The sequence below is a fragment of the Oncorhynchus masou genome, chromosome 29 (genome assembly GCF_036934945.1).
Source record: "Oncorhynchus masou masou isolate Uvic2021 chromosome 29, UVic_Omas_1.1, whole genome shotgun sequence".
Taxonomy (NCBI): Eukaryota; Metazoa; Chordata; class Actinopteri; order Salmoniformes; family Salmonidae; genus Oncorhynchus; species Oncorhynchus masou.
In genome coordinates, this window is record NC_088240.1 from 83,881,277 (window position 1) to 83,900,008 (window position 18,732).

Here is an 18,732-nt window from a genome sequence, read left to right on the forward strand (position 1 = left end):
TCTACTAAAATGTCATTGTACATGATAGTAATCTTATCTAGGTGACCTCAGACAGTGTCCCAACCCATTAGGGGTCGCAGCAGGAGACTTTGCTGATAGCTGCTTTATTGAGGAAAAGTTAGACTTTCTATGACTGTGATACTGTATGTGGTTCTCTCACCTAGCTATCTTAAAATGAATCAATTAACTGTAGTTGCTCTGGAGCCATAGGAGGACAGGCTCATTGTAATGGCTGGAATGGAGTTAGTGGAACGGAGTCAAACAGATCAAACACATGGAAACCACATGTTTGACTCCGTTCCATTCATTTCCTTCCAGCCATTACAATGAGCCGTCCTCCTATAACTCCTGATTATTTGAAGTTTAATGAGCTTTTGTAACTGTAACTGATCAGAAAGCAGTCTATCTATCTATGACACATTTCTACCCCCCCTCCCCCAATAACGTTGATATAATATCAAATAATACTCACATTTACCCTTTCATTTTTATTGATCATTCAATATTGTAAAGGAAATAGCCTACCAATGATGTCATAGCAATGTACACTAAACAAAAATATAAACGCAACATGTCAAGTGTTGGTCCCATGTTTCATGAGTTGAAATAAAATATCCCAGAAATTGTCCATACGTATATTACAAAAAGTTTATTTCTCTCAAAATGTGTGCACAAATATCTTTACATCCCTGTTCGTGAGCATTTCTTCTTTGCCAAGATAATCCATCCACCTGACAGTTGTGGCATATCAAGAAGCTGATTAAACAGCATGATCACCTTTTGCTGGGGACAATAAAAAGCCACTCTAAAATGTGCAGTTTTGTCAAACAACACAATGCCATGTTTTGAGGGAGCGTGCAATTGGCCTTTTGACTACAGGAATGGCCACCAGAGCTGTTGCCATATCATTGAATGTTAATTTCTCTATTATAAGCCACCTCAAACATTAAGTTTCTAGAATTTGTCAGTAGTCCAACCTGCCTCACAACCGCAGACCAAGTGTACGGTGTTGTGTGGGCGGGTGGTTTGATGGTTGCCAACATTGTGAACAGAGTGCCCCATGGTGGCGATGTGGTTATGGTATGGGCAGGTTTAAGCTACAGACAACTAGCACAATTGCATTTTATCGATGGCAATTTGATACCATGATGAGATCCTGAGGCCCATTGTCGTTCCATTCATCCTCCGCCATCACCTCATGTTTCAAGGATCTTTACACAATTCCTGGAAGCTGAAAATGTCCCAGTTCTTCCGTGGCCTGCATACTCACCAGACATAGAATATTTGGGATGCTCTGGATCGATGTGTACGACAGTGTGTTCCAGTTCCCGCCAATATCCAGCAAGTTTGCACAGCCATTGAAGAGAAGTGGGACAACATGCCGCAGGCCACAATCAAAAGCCTGATCAACTCTATGCCAATGAGATGTGTCCATGCATGAGGCAAATGATGGTCACACCAGATACTGACTGGTTTTCTGAGCCACACCCCTACCTTTATTTTAAGGTATATTTGACCAACAGAGGCATGTCTGTATTCCCTGTCATGTGAAATCCATAGATTAGGGCCTAATGAATGTATTTCAATTGACTGATTTCCTTATATGAGCTGTACCTCAGTAAAATCTTTGGAATTGTTGCATGTTTTGTTTATAATGTTGTTCCTTTTAGTAAAAACGTGTTTCGTAAGCCTATCAAAACTTATACCCCTCATATCCTCTGTCTTGTCCTCAAGAGCAATTACTAGCATAATTAATCACTAAACCTAGGGCTTTGTGTGAGAGGCTGATTACCATAGAGTGAACAAGATCTGACGAATGTCTTTCTGACAGATCAATACAGAGTGGTGAACTAACGTCAAAACATCTATTTATCATTTCGAGAGTATGTGGTGTGTACGAAGCACAAGATATTTCAAGTGTGACAGGAGGTGTTAACTAATTTAAAACAACAGCCACCAGAGGGCAGTATTGTCAAGTTAGTGATAGCGCGGCGCGCAGCAACACCTCATTGAAGAAGAGGATGCATCTGAAGTGATGCGGGAGCCAGTGAAATCATCTTTGGGACTGTTCTCCAACCGTCTTTCATAAATAGGAAAGGGGGAGACACAACTACATTGAACGTCAAGAGGGCAGGTTCCTCTTTCGCTGCTGATATAAACAATGGATTGAGAATGGGGTTTGGTTCTCTGTGTGGTGAAGTCATCTTTCTTAGCTGAGTTTGCTCAAATCGGAGCCTTTGAATTTGAAAAGTTTTTTTTTGTCAGCATCACTGGTTTGGGATTATTTTTGCTCATGTTTTTATAAGGTGAGTTTAGAATCAACGACAAAGTATTTTCATAAACATGCATTGAAAATTGTTGATATTGAATTTAAAAAAATAATATCTGTTATAATTCACTTTGTTGATCAAAATGTTTCTGATGATGGAATTCCCCCAGTTTTACATAGGCCTAGTTTATTATGTGTGACACCTGCCTGTAGATTCTCAAGGCTTTTTTTTCAAGGCTGAATAATTGACAGGTTGTAGGAAAGGCTACATCGATCATATCTTTTGCAAGTGTTGCAGGAAAATGTGTTGGTAACAGTACTTCAAATATGTCCAGCAACAATGAGGTCATATCTACCTGTCACCGTCATCTGTGTTATTACGCAACTGAATTGGACTGTGGAACCTGGTGGTTTTTATCTCATCTGTATGAAGTTATGAGCATCCTTCATTCACCCTGAATGGATTAACAGGGCAGGGTCGTTATGGTTTCGTCACCTAATATGAACAGGGATGGTTATCTGATGTAGTTTGTGCTGCAGGTCACTAGAGTACCCAGTTAGCACATCATGTTCTCAGAACCATATGTTTCTTAGTGCTTGGCGAGAGTGGGGTTGTACTACGGTTATTTTGCATACAACCTTCCCATAACGTTTCCTACAGGTTTCCTCTATTCAAAGTCATGTTCTCAGTATGTTCAGAGAATGTTAAGAAACAACGTTCTTCTGTGGGAATTTCAGTACTTAAGCATAACGTTTTCTGCAGGTTTCCTCGTTGTTCTATTTAAAGTCATGTTCTCAGAGAATTAAGAAAACTTTCCATAAAAACCACAAGAAAACATAAGTATAGTTCAAAGAAGGTTCTAAGAATATTATTTTAAAACATATACGTTCCGTTCTCAGCTTCAACAGAACTCTCTGTCCTCTATCTGGTTAAGTGTGTTCAGGTGTGTTGGCTTCACCCACTAATAGGCCACATCTGATGTTAATGAGTGCTTGTTTCCTTTGACATATGGTCTGTTTGAATAGACTAAAATGAACAGCTTTGTATGAGAAAAAAAACATGTCATGCTGCTCCATCCTGATGGCGTGGTCGACTAATTTCATGGATAGGGAGCAGGAAATCATAGGTTTGAATCTCACAATAATAAAAAAAGTTACCGTTATTTAACTAGGCAAGTCAGTTAAGAACAAATTCTTATTTACAATGACAGCCTACACCTGCCAAACCTGGGCGACACTGGGCCAATTCTGCACCACCCTATGGGACTCCCAATCATGGTCATCATACAGCCTGGATTCAAACCAGGGTGTCTGTAGTGACACCTCTAGCACTGAGATGCAGTGCCTTAGACCGCTGTACCACTCAGGAGCCCAATGCCATGGCACAATAAAAATACATGTGTTTCAGGATTAATGCCGAAGCAAATACATTTCCATGTGTTTTCATGATTAATGCCTAAGCAAATACATTTCCATGTGTTTTCATCATTAATGCCTAAGCAAATACATTTCCATGTGTTTTCATCATTAATGCCTAAGCAAATACATTTCCATGTGTTTCATGACTTATGCCTAAGCAAATACATTTCCATGTGTTTCATGACTAATGCCTAAGCAAATACATTTCCATGTGTTTCAGGATTAATGCCTAAGCAAATACATTTCCATGTGTCTTACTTGGGCTTGGAGTTCAAAACAGTTAAACTAAGCTAGCAGTCTTATTGAAACATGTTCTCAGAATGCTATTTAATTACCTTCAAATAACCTATCATTTCCGTTCTCAGAACGTTAATAAAACCTCCCAGGAAAACTTTCCGGGAACCATAGAAAAATGTTCTCAGAACCTCCCTACAACCTAAAAATGTACATTCCCAGAACAGGAGAAATGTTTACTTCCGTTCTCAGAATGTTTAAATAACTTTCAGTTTTAACGGTCAGGAATCTTATGACTTCGTTCCCAGAATCAATAATGTCCATTCCTACAACTTCCAAGGAACTACATGTGCTAGCTGTGTATGCTGTTACAGGTTAGTCATCTAGCAGATGCTAGCTTTGTGATTCCAGCTACCAACCTTTCAGTTACTGCCCAACACTTGTAACCACTAGGCTACCTGCCACCCTGTTGCACTGCCCTACTTCAGTCTAACATCTCTCCCAGTCTTTCAATATAACTATTTTTCCTGACCTATGGAGGGTGTGCAATCAACACCCTGAATTTGAACCAAGAACCGTGCTTGACTTGGGCAGGAGCTCACCGGAGCTGAGTACTGGCACCTCAACATTTATACTGCTTGATCTCCTGTTCCTCTTATAGAATACTAGCTCAGAAGTATTTTAGGTCTCCTGCTCCTAAATATAAACATGAGTACCGGCACCTATTTCAGTCCAAGTCAAGCACTGACCAATAATCGTGATTGACAATAAAAATGGCTTCCTTCTGAAGGCATGTAAAATAATAACAATAATACTACTTTTTAAATAAAGACCTGTAGCTTACACCCATGCAGGCATTAGCAAAAAACATAGTAAATTGATCAAGAGAATTATACCTAACCAAATGATCTGGTCTGATCAAGTGCAGCTGCATGCCTACACACAAACAGTTGCTCAGAGAGAGAGCAGTTAGAGGGAGTTCCCCCTAAAAGAAGCCAACAAGGAACTGATCATGATGTTTCTATGAATATGCAAATACACCTGAATCTCTCTCCTATGAGTGGCTGAAAAACAGAGCTGATGTGTTATTGCCAGCTGAGTCTAACTCATACTGCTCCCGTTGATGGCATTCACAGGAGGTTGACGGCACCTTAGTTGGGGAAGACGGGCTTGTGGTAATGGCTGGAGCGTAACGAGTGGAATGGTATCAAATACTACATCAAACACATGGTTTCCATGGTTTCCAGGTGTTTGATGCCATTCCATTTGCTCTGTTCTGACCATTATTATGAGCCGTCCTCCCCTCAGCAGCCTCTTGTGATACCTTTCCATTCCGTCCTCCCCTCAGCATTCTCTTGTGATGCCTTTCCATTCCGTCCTACCCTCAGCAGCCTCTTGTGATGCCTTTCCATTCCGTCCTCCCCTCAGCAGCCTCTTGTGATGCCTTTCCATTCCGTCCTCCCCTCAGCAGCCTCTTGTGATGCCTTTCCATTCCGTCCTCCCCTCAGCAGCCTCTTGTGATGCCTTTCCATTCCGTCCTCCCCTCAGCAGCCTCTTGTGATGCCTTTCCATTCCGTCCTACCCTCAGCAGCCTCTTGTGATGCCTTTCCATTCCGTCCTACCCTCAGCAGCCTCTTGTGATGCCTTTCCAATCTGTCCTCCCCTCAGCAGCCTCTTGTGATGCCTTTCCATTCCGTCCTACCCTCAGCAGCCTCTTGTGATGCCTTTCCATTCCATCCTCCCCTCAGCAGCCTCTTGTGATGCCTTTCCATTCCGTCCTACCCTCAGCAGTCTCTTGTGATGCCTTTCCATTCCGTCCTACCCTCAGCAGCCTCTTGTGATGCCTTTCCATTCTGTCCTTTCCATTCTGTCCTCCCCTCAGCAGCCTCTTGTGATGCCTTTCCATTCTTGTGATGTCCTCCCCTCAGCAGCCTCTTGTGATGCCTTTCCATTCCGTCCTCCCCTCAGCAGCCTCTTGTGATGCCTTTCCATTCCGTCCTCCCCTCAGCAGCCTCTTGTGATGTCTTTCCATTCTGTCCTACCCTCAGCAGCCTCTTGTGATGCCTTTCCATTCCGTCCTCCCCTCAGCAGCCTCTTGTGATGCCTTTCCATTCCGTCCTATCCTCAGCAGTCTCTTGTGATGCCTTTCCATTCCGTCCTCCCCTCAGCAGCCTCTTGTGATGCCTTTCCATTCCGTCCTACCCTCAGCAGCCTCTTGTGATGCCTTTCCATTCCGTCCTACCCTCAGCAGCCTCTTGTGATGCCTTTCCATTCCTTGTGATGCCTTTCCATTCCTACCCTCAGCAGCCTCTTGTGATGCCTTTCCATTCCGTCCTCCCCTCAGCAGCCTCTTGTGATGCCTTTCCATTCCGTCCTCAGCCCTTTCAGCAGCCTCTTGTGATGCCTTTCCATTCCTCCCCTCCCTCTCAGCAGCCTCTTGTGATGCCTTTCCATTCCGTCCTACCCTCAGCAGCCTCTTGTGATGCCTTTCCATTCCGTCCTCCCCTCAGCAGCCTCTTGTGATGCCTTTCCATTCCGTCCTACCCTCAGCAGCCTCTTGTGATGCCTTTCCATTCCGTCCTCCCCTCAGCAGCCTCTTGTGATGCCTTTCCATTCCGTCCTACCCTCAGCAGCCTCTTGTGATGCCTTTCCATTCCATTCTACCCTCAGCAGCCTCTTGTGATGCCTTTCCATTCCGTCCTCCCCTCAGCAGCCTCTTGTGATGCCTTTCCATTCTGTCCTCCCCCCTCAGCAGCCTCTTGTGATGCCTTTCCATTCCGTCCTCCCCTCAGCAGCCTCTTGTGATGCCTTTCCATTCCGTCCTCCCCTCAGCAGCCTCTTGTGATGCCTTTCCATTCCGTCCTACCCTCAGCAGCCTCTTGTGATGCCTTTCCATTCCGTCCTCCCCTCAGCAGCCTCTTGTGATGCCTTTCCATTCCGTCCTCCCCTCAGCAGCCTCTTGTGATGCCTTTCCATTCCGTCCTACCCTCAGCAGCCTCTTGTGATGCCTTTCCATTCCGTCCTACCCTCAGCAGCCTCTTGTGATGCCTTTCCATTCCGTCCTACCCTCAGCAGCCTCTTGTGATGCCTTTCCATTCCGTCCTCCCCTCAGCAGCCTCTTGTGATGCCTTTCCATTCTGTCCTCCCCTCAGCAGCCTCTTGTGATGCCTTTCCATTCCGTCCTCCCCTCAGCAGCCTCTTGTGATGCCTTTCCATTCCGTCCTACCCTCAGCAGCCTCTTGTGATGCCTTTCCATTCCGTCCTACCCTCAGCAGCCTCTTGTGATGCCTTTCCATTCCGTCCTCCCCTCAGCAGCCTCTTGTGATGCCTTTCCATTCCGTCCTCCCCTCAGCAGCCTCTTGTGATGCCTTTCCATTCCGTCCTACCCTCAGCAGTCTCTTGTGATGCCTTTCCATTCCGTCCTACCCTCAGCAGCCTCTTGTGATGCCTTTCCATTCTGTCCTACCCTCAGCAGCCTCTTGTGATGCCTTTCCATTCCGTCCTCCACTCAGCAGCCTCTTGTGATGCCTTTCCATTCCGTCCTCCCCTCAGCAGCCTCTTGTGATGCCTTTCCATTCCGTCCTACCCTCAGCAGCCTCTTGTGATGCCTTTCCATTCCGTCCTCCCCTCAGCAGCCTCTTGTGATGCCTTTCCATTCCGTCCTCCCCTCAGCAGCCTCTTGTGATGCCTTTCCATTCCGTCCTACCCTCAGCAGCCTCTTGTGATGCCTTTCCATTCCGTCCTACCCTCAGCAGCCTCTTGTGATGCCTTTCCATTCCGTCCTCCCCTCAGCAGCCTCTTGTGATGCCTTTCCATTCCGTAGTCCATGCACACTGACTGCTGTATGGTTCATTGTTTTCAGGTTTTGAGTAAGAGGTGTTCTCTCATTGCCTTCTGTTTCCATGAATAGCGAAGAGGCATTTTTATCATTGAGAGATATCAGCTTACTGAAACCAGGACGTCTTGAGGCATCACTTCAGACTGACAGTGACATGTAGACTTAAAATAAACGGCCCAAAAAATTCATCCCCCCACAAATGTGTCCTTCGCCAAGCTGAGAATTCCATGACTACAGACAGAGAGTCCGAGATGATCCCCCCTCATGTCCCTGCATCTGGTTTTCAGTGGCTAGGGTGAAATTCAGAAAGCATCCTTTCACCTGTAATTGAGCTGAGCGACTTATGCTTTTTCAAACCCTATAGCCCTGGAGCGCTGCGGATTGTTCAAGCTTTGGTTTCAGTCCAGCACCAACACAACTAATTCAAAGGTTTTTATCATAAGTATTTGAATACGGTGTGATAGTGTTGTAGTGTAGCTGTAACATTGTACCAGTGGGAGTGATGACATGTTGAACGTAGTATCTACCCACTCAGTGGAAGCTGAGTATCTACCCACTCAGTGGAAGCTGAGTATCTACCCACTCAGTGGAAGCTGAGTATCTACCCACTCAGTGGAAGCTGAGTATCTACCCACTCAGTGGAAGCTGAGTATCTACCCACTCAGTGGAAGCTGAGTATCTACCCACTCAGTGGAAGCTGAGTATCTACCCACTCAGTGGAAGCTGAGTATCTACCCACTTAGTGGAAGCTGAGTATCTACCCACTCAGTGGAAGCTGAGTATCTACCCACTCAGTGGAAGCTGAGTATCTACCCACTCAGTGGAAGCTGAGTATCTACCCACTCAGTGGAAGATGCTGAGGGGAGGATAGTTTTCATGTGTTTGATACCATTCCATTCACTCCATTCCAGCCATTTTTATGAGCCTTCCTCCCCTCGGGCAGCCTCCATTGGTACTCACCTCATTCTGACAACTCGTTGAATGACAACACACAACACACCAACACCAGGCAGGGACATTTCTCTCCTTTCATCTGAAACTGATACAAGCTTTACTTCTAAAGTTGCTTCTGAACCCATTACCCTCCCCAATTATTAAATACACAGCGTAAGAGACAGGCGTTTGTTAGTGGAACCAGGTTTGAATCACATGGGTTCATCACTCATTCAGTGAAAGTGTAATTACTAGCGTCGAAATGTTGCTTAAAAATATGCAGTGAGCTGCAGGGATTTCCAAGGAACTCAGGATGCAGTTGTATATTTCTGTTCTCCTGGCATGACACGTAGAAGTGGTGGTCAGGGGGGAAATGGAACTCAACTCCACGCCTTTGACAGTACAACAGCAGAGGGTTTGGTAGCAAGGTGTGTCTGATGCTGAGAGAGTTTTAGAATGAAGGTTGGAAAAAAAGGGGATCCCTTCCCCTTGCTTCCATGGCAACTGTGGAATATACAGACCACATTCGAGTCAGAGCTCATTATGCAATAAATAGTTCAAGTTCATAGTAGCGTCCTGATTATCTGCAAAGAATATGCTAATTATAACAAATGGGTAAATTTCTTACAGTATAAATATTGCCCAATCCTTAACCCTAACATCAGTCAGGCAATGCCTCTAGCCCCCATGGTGTTGACACAGGCAATGCCTCTACCCCCCCCCCATGGTGTTGACACAGGCAATGCCTCTACCCCCCCATGGTGTTGACACAGGCAATAAGCAGACCCATTTAGTGTGGATTCCAATGGAGCATGGAGGTTAGTGAGAGTGGCAGCTCATACTCCCCCCATAACATTCTCACACCATCAGTCCATCTCATCAACCATGAGAATAAATTATGTCATCCCCAGCCCTGAGCCTCAGGCATCATGGGTAATGAGAGAGGAAGGAGAATGTGTAACATTCAGATGATTGACATTTGTATTTCAACCGTGTTTTGAAGTGATATACTAATCAGATTATGTTGGGTTTGCTGTGAATAACATCTGATTTCCTCCAGGATTTCTGGCCTCCTGGCTCAGGAAGTGGAGCTGAACAGGAGGGAAATGATACTGTAACTGACTGGCAATAATGTGACAATGATATCGTATTGTCCAGTGCCAGGGGAGTGATACAGGTGTAGGATCTTAATTGGATCACTCTGTGGCAATGCAGGAAATGTAAAACTTGTAGTTTATTCAAGGTTTAAAATGTCAGATTTGATTTGCCCAAATGGAAGAAAAAAAATTTCCATGAACTATAATCCACACATTTCCTTTTGCTGCAGGATTATTTTCCTGCTGTACATAACTGTCTCAAATGAAGATCCTACATCTGTACCTGACTTAGCGTGGGTAGCCTGTGGCTCAGTTGATATTGTGGCATCTGAAAGAAGGAACATAGAGCAGATAAAGTCCTTCCTCATGCTCAGATCACACTGAGCTGCTGGGAGTCAAGCAGGCAATGGAAGGATATCCTGCTGGATTCCAGCAAAACCTCTCCAATCTACTGGGATTTCCAGCTCATGTTGTGGAGATGAACCTAAAGCCTCTGTGAGACCTGACCAGTGGGAGTGCTGCTCATCGCCAGGCCAAGAGTGTGATGGCAGGAGACAGGCAGAATGGGATTTACACAGTATGGCTCTGGAAATGAAACATTAGACATGACATTCATTTAGCAGACATTCATATCCAGAATGGCTATTGCCTTATGTCCACTGGACTTCCAGAGTAGATTAGCTTCCCTCGATGAAGGTCAATGTGTTCAATTGAGTTGTGCTTCTTTGTTCTTGATCTTTCTTCTGCTATTGAACACCAGGGTGCCGGCAACAGCCAGTGTTCTGTCTGTAATACATTGCCATGGTGTCTGCATCAGCACTTTTATGAGGCCTGCTGTGACAGAGAGCAGTAGCACATTCAGTCACAGCTGTTAACAAAGACTTTACAGGTTGCCACTGTCTGAGGTCGGGGGTCTACTGCACGGACACATATATGTTCACACACACACACACACACACACACACACACACACACACACACACACACACACACACACACACACACACACACACACACACACACACACACACACACACACACACACACACACACACACACCATAATCCTACATACTGTATAGACAAATAGACACACCTGCGTTTACAAGCATAGAAGCACATTTCTACAGGCGTGTCCTAGAATAGAGTTGGCTCCAGCAAGTAGCCTACTTGAGCAGAACAGAAATAGCATGGGCCTCAGCCAGAAAAAAACAACAGTTCTTGAAAAATCGACCAGAAGTGCAGGGGAGTCAGGGCGTCGGTGCCGGTGCCAGTCTGTTCATTATTTATTTTGGGGTCATTTAGCAGACAATCTTATCCAGAGCAAGTGCATTTATTTTAACATCGCTAGGTGAGACAACAACACATCACAATCGTATCAAGTATATTTTCTCTCAACAAAGTATTTATCAGCAAAGTCAGTGCCACTGGGAAAATATTTGTTGTTGTTGTTGCTTATTTACTCACTGTCGTTCACTAGCTGTGCACTTGTCCTGTGTATGTGTGTGAAGGGATGGTTAATATTGACATGCTGGCGATGTGTATGCCAGGGAAAGAGTTTTTCATGGAGTTACAGTATGTAAACATGGCTGTTCATTTAGTTGTAATGTACGACCCTGTCAGCTGGTTATGGACCTTCTGGTGGCTGGATGATGGATGATGGAGGTTTTGATGGATGAGCTTCAGTGGCGGTCGGTGACGTTGAAGATGAGGGAGGACGATTATTTTTTTTACAAGCATGGCATTTCTATTACAGCATATTGGATGACTGTCATTCATAATCCATTCACCTAGCTCAATGTGACAGCGATTGGGTTTAGGCTACTACGTGATACTCTAATTTCCCCTATACCCATCATGAGGTTGCTACAACCTAGCCTATGAATGAAAGTTTACAACATAGGTGCACAGGTCGAGATAAAAGGTGGAGTAATCAAGGTGTCTGACAATGACACATTCAATACCACCTTGCAGACTCTTGCCTGCATCTAGCTGATCTAGGTGGACTTCACTGGTCAGTTGCAAACGAGAGTTTCTATTGGATAATTGAGGGACTGTAGCTGATGAATAGATAATCCGTTTTCAGATATTCTGATGCCCACAACGGTGTACCTATGGTTTGTAAAAATCCCTCAGACAAGAAGAGCAGATTGTCTAGAGGCTGTGGAGTCTGATCAATTCTCTCTCTCTCTCTCTCTCCATGCAGAGTTTAATTGCTCAGGGATCGGTCGGTGGGACTGTTATTCCGCGATGTCGCTAGCTATTAGCCTGTCAGGCTAAATCCAATTACTCAGAGAAGGACACTTTGATTAGAACACCACTCTATCAGTTTCAATGAAAAAGGAAGTGGAATCTTCTGTCCACGTCTGTTTCCCCAGGGCTATACAGTGGTGGTAACCCTGTCTGTTTCCCCAGGGCTATACAGTAGTGGTAACCCTGTCTGTTTCCCCAGGGCTATACAGTAGTGGTAACCCTGTCTGTTTCCCCAGGGCTATACAGTGGTGGTAACCCTGTCTGTTTCCCCAGGGCTATACAGTGGTGGTAACCCTGTCTGTTTCCCCAGGGCTATACAGTGGTGGTAACCCTGTCTGTTTCCCCAGGGCTATACAGTGGTGGTAACCCTGTCTGTTTCCCCAGGGCTACAGTGGTGGTAACCCTGTCTGCTTCCCCAGGGCTACAGTGGTGGTAACCCTGTCTGTTTCCCCTGGGCTACAGTGGTGGTAACCCTGTCTGCTTACCCAGGGCTATACAGTAGTGGTAACCCTGTCTGCTTCCCCGGGGCTATACAGTGGTGGTAACCCTGTCTGCTTCCCCAGGGCTATACAGTGGTGGTAACCCTGTCTGTTTCCCCAGGGCTATACAGTGGTGGTAACCCTGTCTGTTTCCCCAGGGCTATACAGTAGTGGTAACCCTGTCTGTTTCCCCAGGGCTACAGTGGTGGTAACCCTGTCTGTTTCCCCAGGGCTACAGTGGTGGTAACCCTGTCTGTTTCCCCAGGGCTATACAGTGGTGGTAACCCTGTCTGTTTCCCCAGGGCTACAGTGGTGGTAGACCTGTCTGTTTCCCCAGGGCTATACAGTGGTGGTAACCCTGTCTGTTTCCCCAGGGCTACAGTGGTGGTAACCCTGTCTGCTTCGACCGGGCCAACAGTGGTGGTAACCCTGTCTGTTTCCCCAGGGCTACAGTGGTGGTAACGCTGTCTGTTTCCCCAGGGCTACAGTGGTGGTAACCCTGTCTGTTTCCCCAGGGCTACAGTGGTGGTAACCCTGTCTGTTTCCCCAGGGCTATACAGTGGTGGTAACCCTGTCTGTTTCCCCAGGGCTACAGTGGTGGTAGACCTGTCTGTTTCCCCAGGGCTATACAGTGGTGGTAACCCTGTCTGTTTCCCCAGGGCTACAGTGGTGGTAACCCTGTCTGCTTCGACCGGGCCAACAGTGGTGGTAACCCTGTCTGTTTCCCCAGGGCTACAGTGGTGGTAACCCTGTCTGTTTCCCCAGGGCTACAGTGGTGGTAACCCTGTCTGCTTCCCCAGGGCTACATTAGTGGTAACCCTGTCTGTCTCCCCAGGGCTGGTAACCCTGTCTGTTTCCCCATACAGTGGTGGTAACCCTGTCTGTTTCCCCAGGGCTACAGTGGTGGTAACCCAGTGGTGGTAACCCTGTCTGTTTCCCCAGGGCTACAGTGGTGGTAACCCTGTCTGTTTCCCCAGGGCTATACAGTGGTGGTAACCCTGTCTGTTTCCCCAGGGCTATACAGTGGTGGTAACCCTGCCTGCTTCCCCAGGGCTACAGTGGTGGTAACCCTGTCTGTTTCCCCAGGGCTACAGTGGTGGTAACCCTGTCTGCTTACCCAGGGCTATACAGTGGTGGTAGCCATGTCTGCTTCCCCAGGGCTACAGTGGTGGTAACCCTGTCTGCTTCCCCAGGGCTATACAGTGGTGGTAACCCTGTCTGTTCCCCAGGGCTATACAGTGGTGGTAACCCTGTCTGTTTCCCCAGGGCTATACAGTGGTGGTAACCCTCTCTGTTTCCCCAGGGCTACAGTGGTGGTAACCCTGTCTGTTTCTCCAGGGCTATACAGTGGTGGTAACCCTGTCTGTTTCCCCAGGGCTACAGTGATGATAACCCTGTCTGTTTCCCCAGGGCTATACAGTGGTGGTAACCCTGTCTGTTTCCCCAGGGCTACAGTAGTGGTAACCCTGTCCTTCCCAGGGTCAGTGGTGGTAACCCTGTCCCCAGGGCTACAGTAGTGGTAACCCTGTCTGCTTCCCCAGGGCTATACAGTAGTGGTAACCCTGTCTGCTTCCCCAGGGCTATACAGTAGTGGTAACCCTGTCTGCTTCCCCAGGGCTACAGTAGTGGTAACCCTGTCTGCTTCCCCAGGGCTATACAGTAGTGGTAACCCTGTCTGCTTCCCCAGGGATATACAGTAGTGTTAACCCTGTCTACTTCCCCAGGGCTATACAGTAGTGGTAACCCTGTCTGCTTCCCCATGGCTACAGTGGTGGGAACCCTGTCTGTTTCCCCAGGGCTACAGTGGTGGTAACCCTGTCTGCTTCCCCAGGGCTACAGTAGTGGTAACCCTGTCTGCTTCCCCAGGGCTATACAGTAGTGGTAACCCTGTCTGTTTCCCCAGGGCTATACAGTAGTGGTAACCCTGTCTGTTTCCCCAGGGCTACAGTAGTGGTAACCCTGTCTGCTTCCCCAGGGCTATACAGTAGTGGTAACCCTGTCTGTTTCCCCAGGGCTATACAGTAGTGGTAACCCTGTTTGTTTCCCCAGGGCTACAGTCGTGGTAACCCTGTCTGTTTCCCCAGGGCAACAGTGGTGATAACCCTGTCTGTTTCCCCAGGGCTACAGTGGTGGTAACCTTGTCTGTTTCCCCAGGGCTACAGTGGTGTTAACCTTGTTTGTTTCCCCAGGGCTACAGTGGTGGTAACCCAGTCTGTTTCCCCAGGGCTACAGTGGTGGTAACCCTGTCTGTTTCCCCAGGGCTACAGTGATGATAATCTTGTCTGCTTCCCCAGGTTACAGTGGTGGTAACCTTGTCTGATTCCCCAGAGCTACAGTGGGGTTAACCCTGTCTGTTTCCCCAGGGTACAGTGGTGGTAACCTTGTCTGATTCCCCAGGGCTACAGTGGGGTTAACCCTGTCTGTTTCCCCAGGGTACAGTGGTGGTAACCTTGTCTGATTCCCCAGGGTACAGTGGTGGTAACCCTGTCTGTTTCCCCAGGGCTGCAGTGGTGGTAACCCTGTCTGTTTCCCCAGGGCTACAGTGATGATAATCTTGTCTGTTTCCCCAGTGCTACAGTATTGGTAACCCTGTCTGTTTCCCCAGGGCTACAGTGGTGGTAACCCTGTCTGTTTCCCCAGGGCTATACAGTGGTGGTAACCCTGTCTGCTTCCCCAGGGCTACAGTGGTGGTAACCTTGTCTGTTTCCCCAGGGCTACAGTGGTGGTAACCTTGTCTGTTTCCCCAGGGTACAGTGGTGGTAACCTTGTCTGCTTCCCCAGGGCTACAGTGGGGGTAACCCTGTCTGTTTCCCCAGGGTACAGTGGTGGTAACCTTGTCTGTTTCCCCAGGGTACAGTGGTGGTAACCTTGTCTGTTTCCCCAGGGTACAGTGGTGGTAACCCTGTCTGTTTCCCCAGGGTTATACAGTAGTGGTAACCCTGTCTGTTTCCCCAGGGCTACAGTGGTGGTAACCCTGTCTGTTTCCCCAGGGCTATACAGTAGTGGTAACCCTGTCTGTTTCCCCAGGGCTATACAGTAGTGGTAACCCTGTCTGTTTCCCTTGTCTGAGTTAACAAGCTGCGGTTGTCTTCTGATCCATAGTATCACTTTCTTTCGATTAGTTATTATCAAGCCAAGAGGTTGGGATGAGAGGTTATGAGGTTCTATCTGCATATTTGTTAGATGTATGTTATTGACATAGCCTTGTTCTGTTCAATGTTCTCTACCTATACAGTACTCTAAATACCCCACAATTCAAGTTGTTACGTTCAAAATGACAGAAAATAAAAAATAGCTGACACAATTCAATGCCAACTATCTCAGAATCATCTTTTTGCAGATATAACCTAGTATCAAGCTCTCAAAGGAATATAAGAGATAGCCTAACACTGCACAAGCAGGAGATTTGGTATTAGTCCATTTGTATTTTTATTTTATTTTTTATTTTCACTTTTATTTAACCAGGTAGGTCAGTTGAGAACATGTTCTCATTTACAACTGCGACCTGGCCAAGATAAAGCAAAGCAGTGCGACACAAACAACAACACAGAGTTAAGCATGGAATAAACAAACATACAGTCAATAACACAATATAAAAGTCTATATACAGTGTGTGCAAATGTAGTAAGATAAGGGAGGTAAGGCAACAAATAGACCATAGTGGTGAAATAATTACAATTTAGCAATTAAACACTGGAGTGATAGATGTGCAGAAGATGAATGTCCAAACAGAGATACTGGGCTAAAAGGAGCAAAAGAAAAAATAACAGTATGGGGATGAGGTAGTTGGATGGGCTATTTACAGATGGGCTATGTACAGGTGCAGTGATCTGTGAGCTGCTCTGACAGCTGGTGCTTAAAGTTAGAGAGGGAGATATGACTCTCCAGCTTCAGTGATTTTTGCAATTGTTCCAGTCATTGGCAGCAGAGAACTGGAAGGAAAGGCAGCCAAAGGAAGTGTTGGCTTTGGGGGTGACCAGTGAAATATACCTGCTGGAGCGTGTGCTACGGGTGGGTGCTGTTATGGTGACCAGTGAGCTTAGATAAGGTGGGGCTTTACCTAGCAATGGCTTATAGATGACCTGGAGCCAGTGGGTTTGGCAACAAATATAAAGCGAGAGCCAGCCAACAAGAGCATACAAGTCGCAGTGGTGGTTAGTATATGGGGCTTTGGTGACAAAATGGATTGCACTGTGATAGACTGCATCCAATTTGCTGAGTAGAGTGTTGGAGGCTATTTTGTAAATGACCTCGCCGAAGTCAAGGATCGGTAGGATAGTCAGTTTTTCGAGGGTATGTTTGGCAGCATGAGTGAAAGATGCTTTGTTGCGAAATAGGAAGCCGATTCTAGATTTAATTTTTGATTGGAGATGCTTAATGTGAGTCTGGAAGGAGAGTTTACAGTCTAGCCAGACACTTAGGTATTTGTAGTTATTGACATATTCTAGGTCAGAACCGTCCAGAGTAGTAATGCTGGACGGGTGGGCAGGTGCGGGCAGCGATCGGTTGAAGAGCATTTAGTTTTACTTGCAATGAAGAGCAGTCGGATGCCACGGAAGGAGAGCTGTACGGCATTGAAGCTCGTCTGGAAGTTAGTTAACACAGTGTCCAAAGAAGGTCCAGAAGTATACAGAATGGTGTCGTCTGTGTAGAGGTGGATCAGAGAATCACTAGCAGCAAGAGCTTGATTGGGATCATCACTTCACATCTCACGGATCTCATTTACCTTGACGGTCTAATTGGAGGGTTGAGATTAATTAGGTGATTGCTGGACAGGAAAATGCTATCATATCCTGTCTGTTGTGCTCATCAAATCAGCATGGGATAATTAGCAGCAGTTTGACAGCTGTGGGGGCGGAGGGGTTTCTAAAGGAACAAAGAGCCCTCGTGATAATCAAGTTTCCTGAATGTACAGTGTTTGGGGATGTTTGTGTGTATTTGTAAATAAAGTAGAGGAAGTATGTGTGTGTGCGCGTGCGTGTGCTGAATGATGAGTGACGACTCCCTGTAATCACTGTGATATGTGTGTTTGTCTCCCTCGCAGAACACTCGCCACACACACACACCATGAGCAACATCTATGAGTCTGCGGCCAACACCCTTGGTCTGTTCAACAGCCCGTGCCTGGCCAAAGTGGAGCTGCGGGTGACCTGCAAGGGCATCTCAGACCGGGACGCCCTGTCCAAGCCAGACCCCTGCGTACTCATCAAAATGCAGTCCCACGGACAGTGGCTGGAGGTAAGTGGCCTCTCACTCTGTTCTGACAAGTAATTAACATTGCAGTGCCAGTCTTATTACAACTTGCAATATAAGAACCATCTTCAATGTTAACAGTGGTGTAATGTTTAAGGGTCAATTGGAGGATATGTCCTGTAGATGGTTCTGTTCAATCCTAAATCCCCTCAGGGCTCTCTTTGGTGAGATAGATCTCAACATGTGATTACAGATGACTACATGGACTTTCTGAAGAGTTGGAGATACAGGAAGAAGTCTCATTATTCTGTATGTCGAATCAAAGACATTGGCTTGCTAACGGACTGAGATGTTTCCTTCTCTTACTACCCCTTGTGTGTTTTTAAATTTGATTTGGTTCACCTCAAGGATGTGGAATATACAGTATTACCAGCTATGAGGTTTGCCTATTACATGGATATGAATTTCTGAATGCCTCACCAAATAAGCAAGAGGATTCTGTCAAAAGAGATATTTATTCACAGGAAAGGCATTTGCATAATGAAGCTATTTGCTGAGTAAAGAAAAAAGAAACCCATAAAAGTCTTAATCAATGTGTTTACCAAACCAAAAGGAGGTACCAATCAACCCTCCAAAACTGATGATTGGACATTACATCCGTGTTACATTTTAACATTTTAGTCATTAGACTCTCTTATCCAGAGCTACTTATAGTTAGTGCATTCATCTTAAGATACAGTGCCTTCAGAATGCATTCACACCTCTTGATTTTTCACACATTTGGTTGTGTTACAAAGTGAGACTAAAATGGATTTAATTGTCATTTTCTGTCAACGATCTACACAAAATGCTCTGTAATTACGTGTTCACCCCCCTGAGGGCTACAGTGGAATCACCTTTGCACACTGGGATTATACAATATTTGCACATTCATATTTAAAAAATTCTTCAAGCTCTGTCAAGTTGGTTGTTGATCATGGCTAGTCAGCCATTGTCATGTCTTGCCATAGATTTTTAA

At 46.1% G+C, this 18,732-nt stretch overlaps 1 protein-coding gene across 2 annotated transcripts in view; it reads left to right on the plus strand.

Annotated features, from left to right (window-relative positions):
- Positions 1-2,063: 2,063 nt before the first annotated feature.
- cpne4a (copine IVa) overlaps positions 2,064-18,732 on the plus strand; it is a 103,289-nt gene continuing 86,620 nt past the window's right edge. For both annotated transcript variants that reach the window (XM_064946623.1, XM_064946624.1), the window contains exons 1-2: positions 2,064-2,306; positions 17,566-17,759. In XM_064946623.1, the coding sequence (XP_064802695.1) occupies positions 17,589-17,759 (171 nt within the window). In that variant the 5' untranslated portion in view covers positions 2,064-2,306; positions 17,566-17,588. The remainder of the gene's footprint in view (positions 2,307-17,565; positions 17,760-18,732) is intronic.